This window comes from Anolis sagrei, chromosome 4 (genome assembly GCF_037176765.1).
Source record: "Anolis sagrei isolate rAnoSag1 chromosome 4, rAnoSag1.mat, whole genome shotgun sequence".
In the NCBI taxonomy this organism is placed as follows: Eukaryota; Metazoa; Chordata; class Lepidosauria; order Squamata; family Dactyloidae; genus Anolis; species Anolis sagrei.
This window is the reverse complement of record NC_090024.1, coordinates 185,723,377-185,735,765: the sequence shown is the minus strand read 5'-3', so window position 1 is coordinate 185,735,765 and position 12,389 is coordinate 185,723,377. Positions and strand designations below refer to the sequence as shown.

The 12,389-nt window shown below is 40.3% G+C and overlaps 1 protein-coding gene across 1 annotated transcript; it reads right to left on the bottom strand.

The window, feature by feature from the left end:
- Positions 1-1,017: 1,017 nt before the first annotated feature.
- Positions 1,018-11,840, bottom strand: LOC132772664 (omega-hydroxyceramide transacylase-like). The gene is made up of 7 exons (XM_067467056.1): positions 11,663-11,840; positions 10,443-10,675; positions 7,057-7,122; positions 4,766-4,975; positions 4,461-4,521; positions 2,821-2,882; positions 1,018-1,164 (listed from the first exon to the last, which is right to left on the bottom strand). The coding sequence occupies exons 1-7, from the start codon at positions 11,793-11,795 to the stop codon at positions 1,144-1,146; spliced, it is 786 nt and encodes a 261-aa protein (XP_067323157.1). The 5' UTR covers positions 11,796-11,840; the 3' UTR covers positions 1,018-1,143.
- Between the last annotated feature and the right edge of the window lie 549 nt (positions 11,841-12,389).

Genomic DNA, 12,389 nt, shown 5'->3' with positions numbered 1-12,389 from the left:
GATTTGATCATGTATTCCTGCATTGTAGGGGTTGGATTAGATTTTTTTGGGGGGTCTCTTCCAACCCTATGATTTTTTTCCAAGTTGTCTGCTGATGCATGGAAGCACACTATGCTTTTTGAGGAAAAATTAAAGCAAAATAGGTTTTGAACAGTAAGATTATTCTGGATGTTTCTGATTCACAAAGTCACCCCCTGGGCATAGAAACAATACCATCAAAATATTGTAACAGATACTAACAGCAATCCAAGTTTCCCAAAACAGTACATGTTGAAAAAGATTGATTTCCTTTCTGCACATATTCACAGACTGAAACAGTTAATTTCACGCACTTAAATAGCTGCTGGTGGTTTGAATCTTATCATCCAAATGTTACCACATAATAGAGAAACAGCTGAAAATTCTCATTTCTTTTGACTGTAGTTGAAGAGTGTACAAGAAGTCAACAGAGAGATCAGTATCAGTCAGCTTTCAAATTGTTAATGAAACCCTGTCCTCTCCATTTTGAGGAATACATCTCTTCATAATGGTTTCTCTTGACTCCAAAGTTAAGGTGAAAGACATCTACAGCCTTGAACAATGTGTCCTAGGGATCCACAAAGAGTTTTCCTACCTATCATTTTCTCATATCTGAAGTACAAAATCCATGTGATGTCAATCCCATGGTAATAAAATAGCATCAGTACTCAGATGCAGGCATGTAGCCAGGGGGGGGGGGGGCTCGGGGGGCTTCAGCCCCCCCCCCCCCGAAATTCTCATGGTGGTTCGCGAAAAGGCCTTACTGGTGCATTATTTAAACTGTTATGTTTATTCATATCATGATCTGATCACCATACTCAATATATCCCATATGCATGGGAGTATTGGGGTAATGATACAAAAGGTTTGCTAGGCTAGACCCTCTTTCACTCAGACTCAGCCCCCCCCCCGAAACTCAGCTCCCCCCAAAACCCCCCCTGAATTTTTTTTAGCCCCCCCCCCCCCGAAACGAAATCCTGGCTACGAGCTTGCTCAGATGTATACCTGCCCCTCATGAAGTAGTTTGAAATCATGTCCATTTTAAATAAAGCATAATCAAAATTTAGCCATAAAACATGATGATAGTGATAGTAGTGGTCATTTATTTATTTCCCACCTTCCTCCCTATGCAGGATTCAAGGCAACCTACAGTATTGAAAAACATCACAGTTCGATTAAAAGCAGAAGATTAAAATAACATAAAACATAAAGGTAAAGGTAAAGGTAAAGGTAGTCCCCTGACATTAAGTCCAGTCATGTCTGACTCTGGGGTGTGGTGCTCATCTCCATTTCTAAGCCGAAGAGCCAGCGTTGTCCGTAGACACCTCCAAGGTCATGTGGCCAGCATGACTGCATGGAGCGCCGTTACCTTCCCGCCGGAGCGGTACCTATTGATCTACTCACATTTGCATGTTTTCGAACTGCTAGGTTGGCAGAAGCTAGGGCTGACAGCGGAAGCTCACGCCGCTCCCCGGAATCGAACCTGCGACCTTTCGATCAACAAGCTCAGCAGCTCAGTGCTTTAACCCACTGCGCCACCGGGGCCCCTAACATAAAACATATATCATAGTAAAAAAAGTTTTTTAAAAATACAACCGAAATACCACCTCCCTGTTATATACTAGTTTTTAAACCAAAGCCTTGTCTGAATAAGTTCTTAGTTGACCAGTGAAAGTAAAGGAAAAGGGGAGGGGGAAGGACACAAGAAAAACTAAACCTTCTACAGGAGAAAAGTCCATAGTCTCGGAGCAGCCACTGAGAAGGCTCTCTCCTGGACCCTTTGCAAATATTTTGGTTCTAAAAAAAGCCTTTCTCTGAAAATTCGGTCAGGCTTATACAGAGAGATACACTTTTTGCAGAGTGTGTGGACCCAAACTGTACAGATCAAGCAGTGAATCTGAGATTTCAATAGAAGTGTAATCCCATTCACTCTCTTTTGTCTGGAGTCAGCTTCAGTTTATTTTCCCTCATCTAGTCTATTACTGACAACAGACACTGGTTTAGCACTGAAACATCTTCTTTGGAATTAGATGGAAAGAAAAGATAAATTTGGGTGTCATCGATATATTCAACTCCAAAACTCTGGATGACCTCTCACAGCGGTTTCATGTAGATGTTGAGCACCGTGGAGGACAAAATTGAACTCTTATGAACCCTTCAGGCCAGAGGATAGAGTAGAAATTCAGCACTACCATCTGACTTATTCAGGTTTGGAGCCATTGTAGAACAGTGCCCCAAACTGACATTGCAGAAGGATACTGTGTATGATGTTACTGAAAGGTTCAGTAGAACAAACAATGACATTCCCCTCCAGTTCCTTATATAGATTATCTACCAAGGCAAGCAAAGCTGTCTCAGTTCTATAGTCAGGCCTATAGCCAAATTTAAATGGATCTAGAAAACCCATTACATCCAGGAACTTCAGGAACAGAGAAGTCCTCGGATGCTCTAGAACAGGCATGGACAAATTTTGGTCCTCCAGGTGTTTTGGAAGTTGAAGTCCAAAATACCTGGAGGGCTGAAGTTTGCCCATGCCGGCTCTAGAACCTTGCCTCCAAATAATTAAATCCTTCTCAATGCTTTTTCCAGCTCTTAGGAATCTTGGGGAAACCACAGCAGTTGAAGTAGTGTAAACCCTATGTCACTTTTAGTACAAATAGAAATCATATAAAAATAAAATTATAAAAATCAAGTTAATTCATTTGAAAGCACATTCAATGTAAATGAGGTCTTACTTGGTTGTACAACAGTTGAACTCAACCAATAATAAGCAGAAAAATTAATAGGAATCTTATACTGTACCTTTTCTACTGGTGAAGTTGCGTTGCTACAATTGATTTTAGTTATGCTTTTCTTTATATCTGCTGAAAATAATGGTGCAATATTAGGATTATAACTGACATTTCAAAAGGAGTTATACAGGGTGAGGCAGCATAACTTCCTTTTTTCAAAACTTAATAAAGCCCATAGTATGAATCAGATTTTTTTTAATAATGTAGGCGCATACCTAAAGTTTTGTTTTATGTAGTTTTGAAGATCAAATTAGGTAGGTGATGTCCCCCATTCTCCATACACTGAGTAAACCGATTTCTGGTGTTTGTCATGACTCTTGCCAGCATAGCAAGCATTATGTTGGCAATTTCTTCCTGGATGTTGGTCTTCAAATCTTGTAGGGTTCTTGGACGGTTCACATAAACACGGGATTTCAAAAAGCCCCATAGAAAATAATCACAAGTAGCCAGATCTGGAGAGCGGGCTGGCCACTCCAAATCCGCTTGAAAAGTAGGCCTCAATGGCAAAAGCACGCTCCTCACTGTTCCAACGCATGATGGCGACTGAACTGTGTTAGGACAAAACTTTATACTCCCGCCTCTCGAACGAGACCACTAGCGCTCCACTACGTCTTCAACCAAATGAATGGCGCGCATTTTAAAAAAGGAAGTTATGTGCCTCACCCTGTATGATACTGACAGTAAAGACTGCCTGAATCCAGTATTTAGAATAAATTACTGAACCTTCAAATCACTTACCTTTGCCACCTAGCTTCAATCCTAGCCAAATTATGTGCTATCCATTTATTTTGTGACCTCAAAGATGCTTAACAAATTTTTGTTGTTGTTCATTCGTTCAGTCATCTCCGACTCTTCGTGACCTCATGGACCAGCCCACGCCAGAGCTTCCTGTCGGCCGTCACCACCCCCAGCTCCTTCAAGGTCAGTCCAGTCACTTCAAGGCTTCCGATGGCATACCGACATATCTCTGGTTGTACTGATCCATTTAGTTTTCTTGACAAGGATACTGGGGTGGTTTGCCATTGCCTTCCCCAGGGATCACGCTTGGTCTCACCTCTCTGCCACGACTGTCCCGTCTTGGGTGGCCCTTCACGGTTTCGCTCATGACATCATTGAGATGCTCAAACTCCAGCGCCACGACAAGGCGGAGATCCTTTGCTGGAGTTAACAAATTTACACATGCTAATAATATGTCACTTTTTAAAAGGTTTTAAGCTAAATGGACCATAACAAAGATAGTCATGATGCAAATCAGGACCTGAAATTTTTTTGTGTCTTGTTATCTATTCCATTTGATGACCGACAGGCATGAATGAAGCCACCTCAGTAGCAAATCATGCTAATAAAAGAGAGATCCTTTCAGCAGAGATCTGGTCCAATCCAAATGTCTGATGCCTCCTTGGCCAGAACAAATGGGTTATTGGATCTGGTAAAGTTGAATTTTCCCCACATTGTTTAACATATTTAACATTGTTTAATTAATTTTAGATGCTAGTATTTCTTCCCATGGAGCTGGAGTCAGGTGATCAGTACAATACAGAAAGAAGAGCTCTCCTGAGCAAGGAGAAAACCAAGAAAGGCTCTTCTGAATTACAGAGGGACCTTTGCTTTACCTCTGCTACATGGCAGTATTATTCAGAACATACTTACTAGTCACAAGTAAGAAGGAGATGGCATTCTGATAGCCCAGTGAATGGTATTGTTCCATTACCTATAGAACAGGAAGGACACAATTAAATCAACACTCGTTATTCATGAGATAGTATTCTACTTGTATCCCTTTATGGATTTATTCTCCATCATCATGTAGAAGAACCTTTCCACACATTGCTGGAATAACTGAGAACAGTAGATTGCCAGGAAAACTGGAAAAATGGAATGCCACTCACAATTTTAGTTCCTCCGTTACATTACCAAAACTTGCATTGAAATACTTCATATCTAAAATTGCTCACCGTGATAGTTGGTGGAAGGCTCGAATGAAATGCCCTGGAAAAATTCTCCATGGAAAGAAGAGTGGTGGTGCCAAAGACATTTACTATGCTGAAAAAAGCTTGGCTATCTCTTGGACAAATATCAGTCTCTCCTGTAAAGGGGGATATTGAAACCACTCCTTCTACATCATGACAAGGTTGCATGTTTGTGAAGCCTCCATCCATATATCGCTAGCACAAAGGAAAAAAGAGGGTGATACACAAATAAATAAAGTGGGTGATACTACAGACATCTATCTGTTTTTAAGATTTGTTCATCCCTCTAGCAATCCAGGCAACATCTATGGCAACAAGTGTTTTTCATTAGCTAAGGCTGCTGTAACCCCCGCCCCCCTCCCCCGAACAGTTTCCTATCACTGGGAAAACCAGACTAAATTATTATAGTGCTTTCTATGCTGAATGGGAAATCTGTGCCTCTTCAGACATTTGTGGTGATTGCATAAATATCTTCACACCTCCAACATTTGATGAAAACAAAACTGACCTATAGGAAAGCAGTATAGAAGTACTGAATATGTTCACAACTTAGAGTGGTGGTAGTACTGTGCCATAAGCTCCCCAAATTCTCAATACTATTTATGAGCAATGAAGTTTGTGTGTTTGTATGTATGTGCATGCATATGCATATATGTGCATGTGTATATGTAGGTATGTCATGTCATATTTTTCAAAAAGAAAAAGTTATCCAGCAGTCTAGATGGGCAGGCACAAAACACTTATGATGAATTCTGCCTTCATTAATGTGAATTCAGGTTCCATGAAATTAAAAATTTACAGGTTCCAATAAAATTAAAATGAATCCTGAGCCAATATATGAATGGAAATATGGTTAGTATTTGACAATTGCATTTCTTTCAACTTTGTAATACAATTCTCTAATCTAGCAGTTCTCAAAGTGTGCTCCGTGGAGCCCTTGAGGCTTTGTGAAAAATACTGAGTTGTGCATTCCTTCTCCCCCTCGAAACTTTCCCTCCTCTTTCCTGCTCCTCCCCTCCTGCACCTCCCTCACCACCAAAAGTCTCCCTCCCCCCCCAAAAGCCTTTCTTTCCTTACCTCTCTGGCCACCAAAAGGCTATTTCCTTCCCACCACTCAGAGGGTGCTTTGATTGTGCTTTTCCTGTATGGCAGGAGTTGAACTGGATGGCCCCTGGGGTTTCTGCTATTATGATTCTTATGATTATTATTATTACGACTAATACTACAAAGACTGGGTGGCCATCTGTTGGGGGGGGGGGGAATGCTTTAATTGTGCTTTTTCTGTACAGCAAAAGGGCATTGGATTGGAAGCCCGCTGGGGTCTTCCACTGGAGTACTGTCAAGTTTATTTTGGTTAAAATTGTTCTTAATTTTAAATACTGTATTGTTCTTTCCTTTTATTTTTTTGCACTACAAATGAGATATGTGCTGTGTGTATAAGAATTTGTTCATGTTTTTCAATTACTTCACACAAACACTTTCCATCCATCTACTACTTGAACGATCCATTTGTCAAATTTTCAAACACAATCAATGTGTCAAAACGTTTGACCATGCCTGATATATATATATACACACACACATTATATATATATATATACACACACATTATATATATATATATATATATATATAATATATAAACATTTATTGGGACTTCACAAGAAACTTTTGCTTCAAAAAGGGCTCCACAGCTGAAAACATTTGAGAACCCCTGCTCGAATCAATGTGCACCAAAATTCCTTATTAGGGGAATCTGCACACAAACATGTATTTTGGGGTGCATCTACATTGTAGAATTAATGCAATTGGACACCATATTAACTGAAACGGTTCAATGCTTAGGAATCATGGGAGCGCTGACCATGTTACTGATATCCTATGGGAAACTGGGTCTCAAAATTGAAAGAACTGATAGCCAAAGTGAAGGGGAAAAGAAAATACAAGGAACTAAATCAGACCATCTCCATGATACAATAGATAGAGGGGGGGGGGGGGAAGCCAAAATTGAATCACAACTGTTCCCAGAGGGAAGCAGGAGAGGAGGGTGGGGGTGGGTGGGGGGGGGGGAAGGAGATAGGTGTAATGGAAAACTAAGACGGAATTAGACAGGAGTAAAAAATGAGTTATACCTGAAGAAAAGTATGTAATCTGTTTTCCTTGTATTGGCTGATTTTGTTTCTTTAATACTTTTTAAATATAATGGCAACAAGCCATACTCTACTTATACAAGCCAATAAAATATTTTTTTTTAAAAAAAGAAACAGCTGACTCACCACACCACGGTAGGTGGGTGGGATCAAACCACCATACCCTGGAACAAAACAGCTGCACATGAGAGCCTGGAAAGAACAGAGGAAAGGAATTGTTACTTACCTGTAACTGTATTTCTTTGAGTGGTCATCTGTGAAATTCGCACTGATGGTATTTTCTGCATCAGCACAGTGTGCTCTGGAATCTTTTTGCAAGCTCTAGAAGTCTTCTGGCTACAGTCTGCCTACCCACACCAGGAGGCATATAACCAGTGGGAGGAGTTGGAGCCTTAGTTTCTGTGCCACCGAGCAGCAGCAACAGAAACCAGGCATGACATAAAGCAGGGAGGATGGGCAGGGATGTGTGAATTTCACAGACGTCCACCCAAAGAAACATTGTTACATCCAACCTAATAAACTTTGTATTGTTACTTTGTCCACCATCCTTCCCTTATTAAGATGGGACTACTGGCTTGTGTGTATTGATTTAAAAGATGCTTATTTTCACATTGGAATATGTTCACGGTGGTATAAGAACCTGTACAATTTCGCCCTGAAGCAACAGCTCAAACACCTTGAGAGCTTTCCAAATGCTGTGCCAAGACCTCTGGTGGCTGCCCCAGCTGGAGTGTGCAAAAATACTGCCCAGACAGCGGGGAGGTGGGGATGTTGGAGGGATTGAATGTGATGGCACCTGAGTCTTCAAGTGGTGGCAGCTGATGATGCTCAGAGTTCTCACCAACAGCAAAGACATGGCAAAGAAAAGCTGTTGTTGTGCCAAAGAGAGACACGGTGACAGCTGTAGTGAAGAAGCAGGCTGTACACCACCTTTCTTCTCCTTTGAGGTTGTCTTTCTCTCTCCTTTGTTTTTCCAGGGGCTAGAAGCCCATAAGGGTTTCATTTTTTTTTTTGATAGAGGAAGAGAACTGGCTGACAAAGTGGTCATTGTTAAAGTTAATTTTGTGTGCCCCAAAGCCAGAGGCTCAGATGCCTGACGTTTCTTTGAGGGAGGGGAGAAGGCAGCAATTTGTCAATATGTTTGTTGGTTCGAGGGAACAGAAGTCCCCTCTTCAAAACACAAAAAACATGTATTTTGCCCACCTTCCTCCAATAACTTTTCCCTGCAGGAGGAACAAAGTTTAGCCATGGGAGTACCCATTAGGGAGAGTAAAACAGTCCACATCAATAGAAGGAGGCAGAAGACAAACCGCTGTCAAACAAGTCCAAGTCAAAACACCAGAAAGAGAGATATAGTCAAACTCAGTCCAGTTCAATAGTCAGAAAAACACAACATAGTTAAAAAACAACGTCCAAAGTCAACAAGCCAAAAGACATAAATGTAGTCAAAACCAATCCAAGGTCAATTTGGGTATGAGAAAAAAAATCCTACAGGAACTAAGCTTCAAGCTCCTCTCACTGTTTATATGCCTCCTGGGAAGGGTGGGTAGGACTACAGCCAAAAGACCTCTAGAGCTTGCTAGAAGATTCCGGGGCACACTGCGCATGTGCAGGAAGTACCATCAGTGCAATTTTCAGAGACCACAAAGAAGAAATCTAAACAAGTTACATAAAACAGTTTTGTGAAGCATGTTATTTCATTATTTAGAATCTTTCTACAGTCTAAAGCAGGGATTCCCAAAACTATTTGGCCTACCTCCCCCTTTTCAGAAAAAAATTCTCAGCACTCTCCTGAAAATCTACATTCTTTAAGTGAAGAAAAAGAAAGCGACAGTGACAAATTTGCATTTTATGTATTTATGAACCTCATCCCACGGGGGGGGGGGGGGAGGCAAAATAGTCTTTTTAGCATGGTGTTCAATGGCATGCCGTTTTCAATAAAACTGGAGAATTTAACAGCATTTCCCACCTCACCTTAAATCTCAACAGTTTCCATTCCACCTTAAAACACCTGGTTCTGGCAATTTCTATGTGCAAGGAGAGTAGTGAAGTCAATTCCTCCCTGACTTTACAATCTTCCCATCTCTATATACTTTAAAGATGGAGTGTCATGGGCAACCTACAGAAAAACTCTTGAATTGTTTGATGGAATCTGTGGGACTCTGACTTTAAAGTGTGTTCATCTCTATTCTGTCAGTAGCATGAATTTAAACTTTTAAATACTTATTGCACTTGCGCTATTATTAACTACTTGTCACACAATTCAGAAACAATCTAAATTTGATTTCATACATGTCACCCATTTATAGTATCATATTGTAAACAAATCATGATATGCACTTATTCCTGCCAATGTATGCTGGAGTTCCTGACAATGCACAACGTTCTCATCTGTCCACACTTGCTCAGCTGACTTGACCACTTATCACTTATGACTTATATTTTGGAAAATAACCTAATTGTTATGACTCAGGACCTTATCTGATAATCCTGCACCCCAATTTTAAAACAGTTCTAATCCACTGAGGCAATGAAAAGAGACAGAGCTCTTGCCATGACACAAGAGGACTTCCTGTCTGCATCCATCATGATTAATTATGTAAGCGTTAGAAAAATCCCCAAAAAGGGAGAGAGGAGAAGATGGTCTGAGAATATTGGTCTGAGAATATTGTATTTCAAATCTACAAAAACACATTGGACATGAGTTATCAGAATCAATCTCATTGAATTGAATCGATGACATGGGCAAAGACTGTCCTGTAGGCAGCCTCCTAACCAGAAGTGAGTTCCCGGTACTCTAGTAAAATGCAGTAGCTCAATCGTTTTTGGTAATTAAAAAAATAAACTAATAAATATAGCGAATTTAGTAGATTCTTATTTTTCTTTGCCTGTAATAGTGAGGTTTTCTGCTTTTTCTATTCTTCAAAAATGCAAATTTTGATACTGTGAGTGTTTGATCCCTTGCAATGTTGAAACAATACCTTTTTAAAAAAAGGGGGGGGGGGAGAGGGCGGAGAATCCATTTGTATATGGAATAAGAATGAAAACAGTAACAGAGAAACCAGAAAATTCAGATGACATGGAATAAGTAACATGGTGATTTGCAACACTATAGTACTAAATGCCAGGATTAAATGACTCTATCGCATAGGATAAGGTCCTATGTTACATAACAAATGAAGCTTGTGTGAACAGATTTTCAAAATTGTCTTTTTCTTTATGTTTCTACTGCCCCCTACTGCAGTATTGCCCACCTTAGGAAGCACTGGTCTAAAGAGTTAAACTCAACAGAACACTTCCAATTTGAGCACATCTCTTATGCTTTTCAGTTGAAAATATTTTTATCCTCAATCTGGAATACAAATATTACATTACAAATGCTTACTACAAGAATGAATGTTGATGCTTCCTGACTTATATCACCAGAATTCATGCATTAATATCCGCAATGCCTTTGGCATAACTGAACTGGAAGAACAATGATTTCTGTGGAAGAATCAATCACATTTTACCTCAATTAGATCTTCCTTTGACTTGTACTCTGAAACCATGATATTTTGCAAGTTTGACACACGTGTTAGGGAAAGGTAGAGTTTCCCTGAAGCCTTCTGGTGAGAATTCTCTGACAGATTTTTAATCAACCCATCCTTTAATGTCCGGAATACCCCAACAGATGGTGAAAAAGGACCCCAAAACGACCTCCTGCTATCTTCCACAGCTTTGAAGAGATACTCTTGAAAAGCATCTAAGGAGAGTGGGAACAAAAAGTTAACTCAGGACTTTATCTTATGAGGCTTGCAACATGTGTTGGAGGTTTCCAAATTAAAAGAAACTTATCATTGCATGACATTGTCCCAAACCCACTACAAACCAATCTTCAACTCACACAGAAACATAAGTTTTAGAAAACAGGGGAACACATTTTAGGGCTGCTGAACACATGTTTAATAAGTCTTCCAAGTGTTTTCAGCTGTGTAATAATCTCAAAGTTGTGATGTAATGTAGATACTTTTGTTGTGAAAGAAAAAAAGGATTAAGTACAAAGCTCTGTATAGGATTACTGCACACCTGAATAACACATAAGTATGAAGATGCATGTTGTTGTGTGCATGTGTGCCTTAAACCCAATCCACCCACACACCCAAAATACTAATCTGTAAATGTGCTGGGCAATAATATCCAGTAACTATTTCTCTGTCTATAACGAACAGGGAATTCAAGAATCTCCAGGGTTGCATGCAGCCTCGAACTATTGATGTGCCCTGCTACAACCTAAATCTCTCCCAAAATATCAGGCTTTTAAAAGCACAGTTAAAGCCTAACATGATTTTAATGCAAAAACACCTCTGGAGGGCATGAGATTTGTGTTTTAATCACTGTTTTCGCTCCTGCCCCCTTTACTCCAAGCATCACGGGGGCCCTTCCATGCAACCCTATAACCCAGAACATCAAGGTAGAAAATCCTACAATATCTGCTTTGAACTGGGTTATCTGAGTCCACACTGCCATATATTCCAGTTCAAAGCAGATAATGTGGGATTTTATTCAGCTGCGTGGAAAGGGCCTCAGACAACAAAACAGTGAGCAAAAGTGAGAGGGATGTCACTTCTATATTTGGGAACATGGCTGATTTCCACCCAGGTGAGATTAGAAGGATCTCAAATGGTCCTTCAGCTCTCCTCATCTGCCCACTCCTGGCCTTCAGAATAAACCAAAGCTTTCAAAGTCTTACCTAAATCACCATCACAGATTATTACTGCTGCAACAAGTGCTCCACCAGAAGAACCATAAACCCTGGACAGTGAGTTTATCATTTCAGGTGCCAGTTCCTTCAGTGCCCGGACCACTCCTAACTGATAATACATCAGGAAGCCACTAGCTGCAAAAGACAGGGCAAGCGGCCTTTTGAGGTTCTGAGCTACCATTCTTCCCAATGCAGATGGCAGAAGATAACAAGGACTGTACAGAAAGCCAGCTGGTGAGCAGTGTGCTTTTTAGAAAGACCTTCAGAATGAATAGAGAGAAAGGCATGCAAATTTTGGACTGGCTGTACAAAGAGAGATAATTAGTGGATACCACTTGTACATAGCAGGCCCAAATCATAAGACTTGTGCTCATGTCCATTCCAGTAATTGAATTTGGGATGGTCATTAGCTGAAGTTCTGATTATGAATTGTAGCATTATATGTATCACACAAACATTAAGAGCAGATAAACATTCTTTACACTTTGCATAGGCAGGACAGGAGAGTCATACTTCACTTGCTGACTACTCAACAACATCATGAATTGGCTATAGAGATGACAGGTGATTTCATAGACATCCGGTTAGCAGCAAAGTGACAACTAAAATAACACAGAAGGGATTAGGTGCATTTATGGAAACAGTGATTCAACAGGCATTTTTCTGATATTTTTGGTCTAATGCCCTTTTAATTTGTTTTAAAACTGGCTGTTTT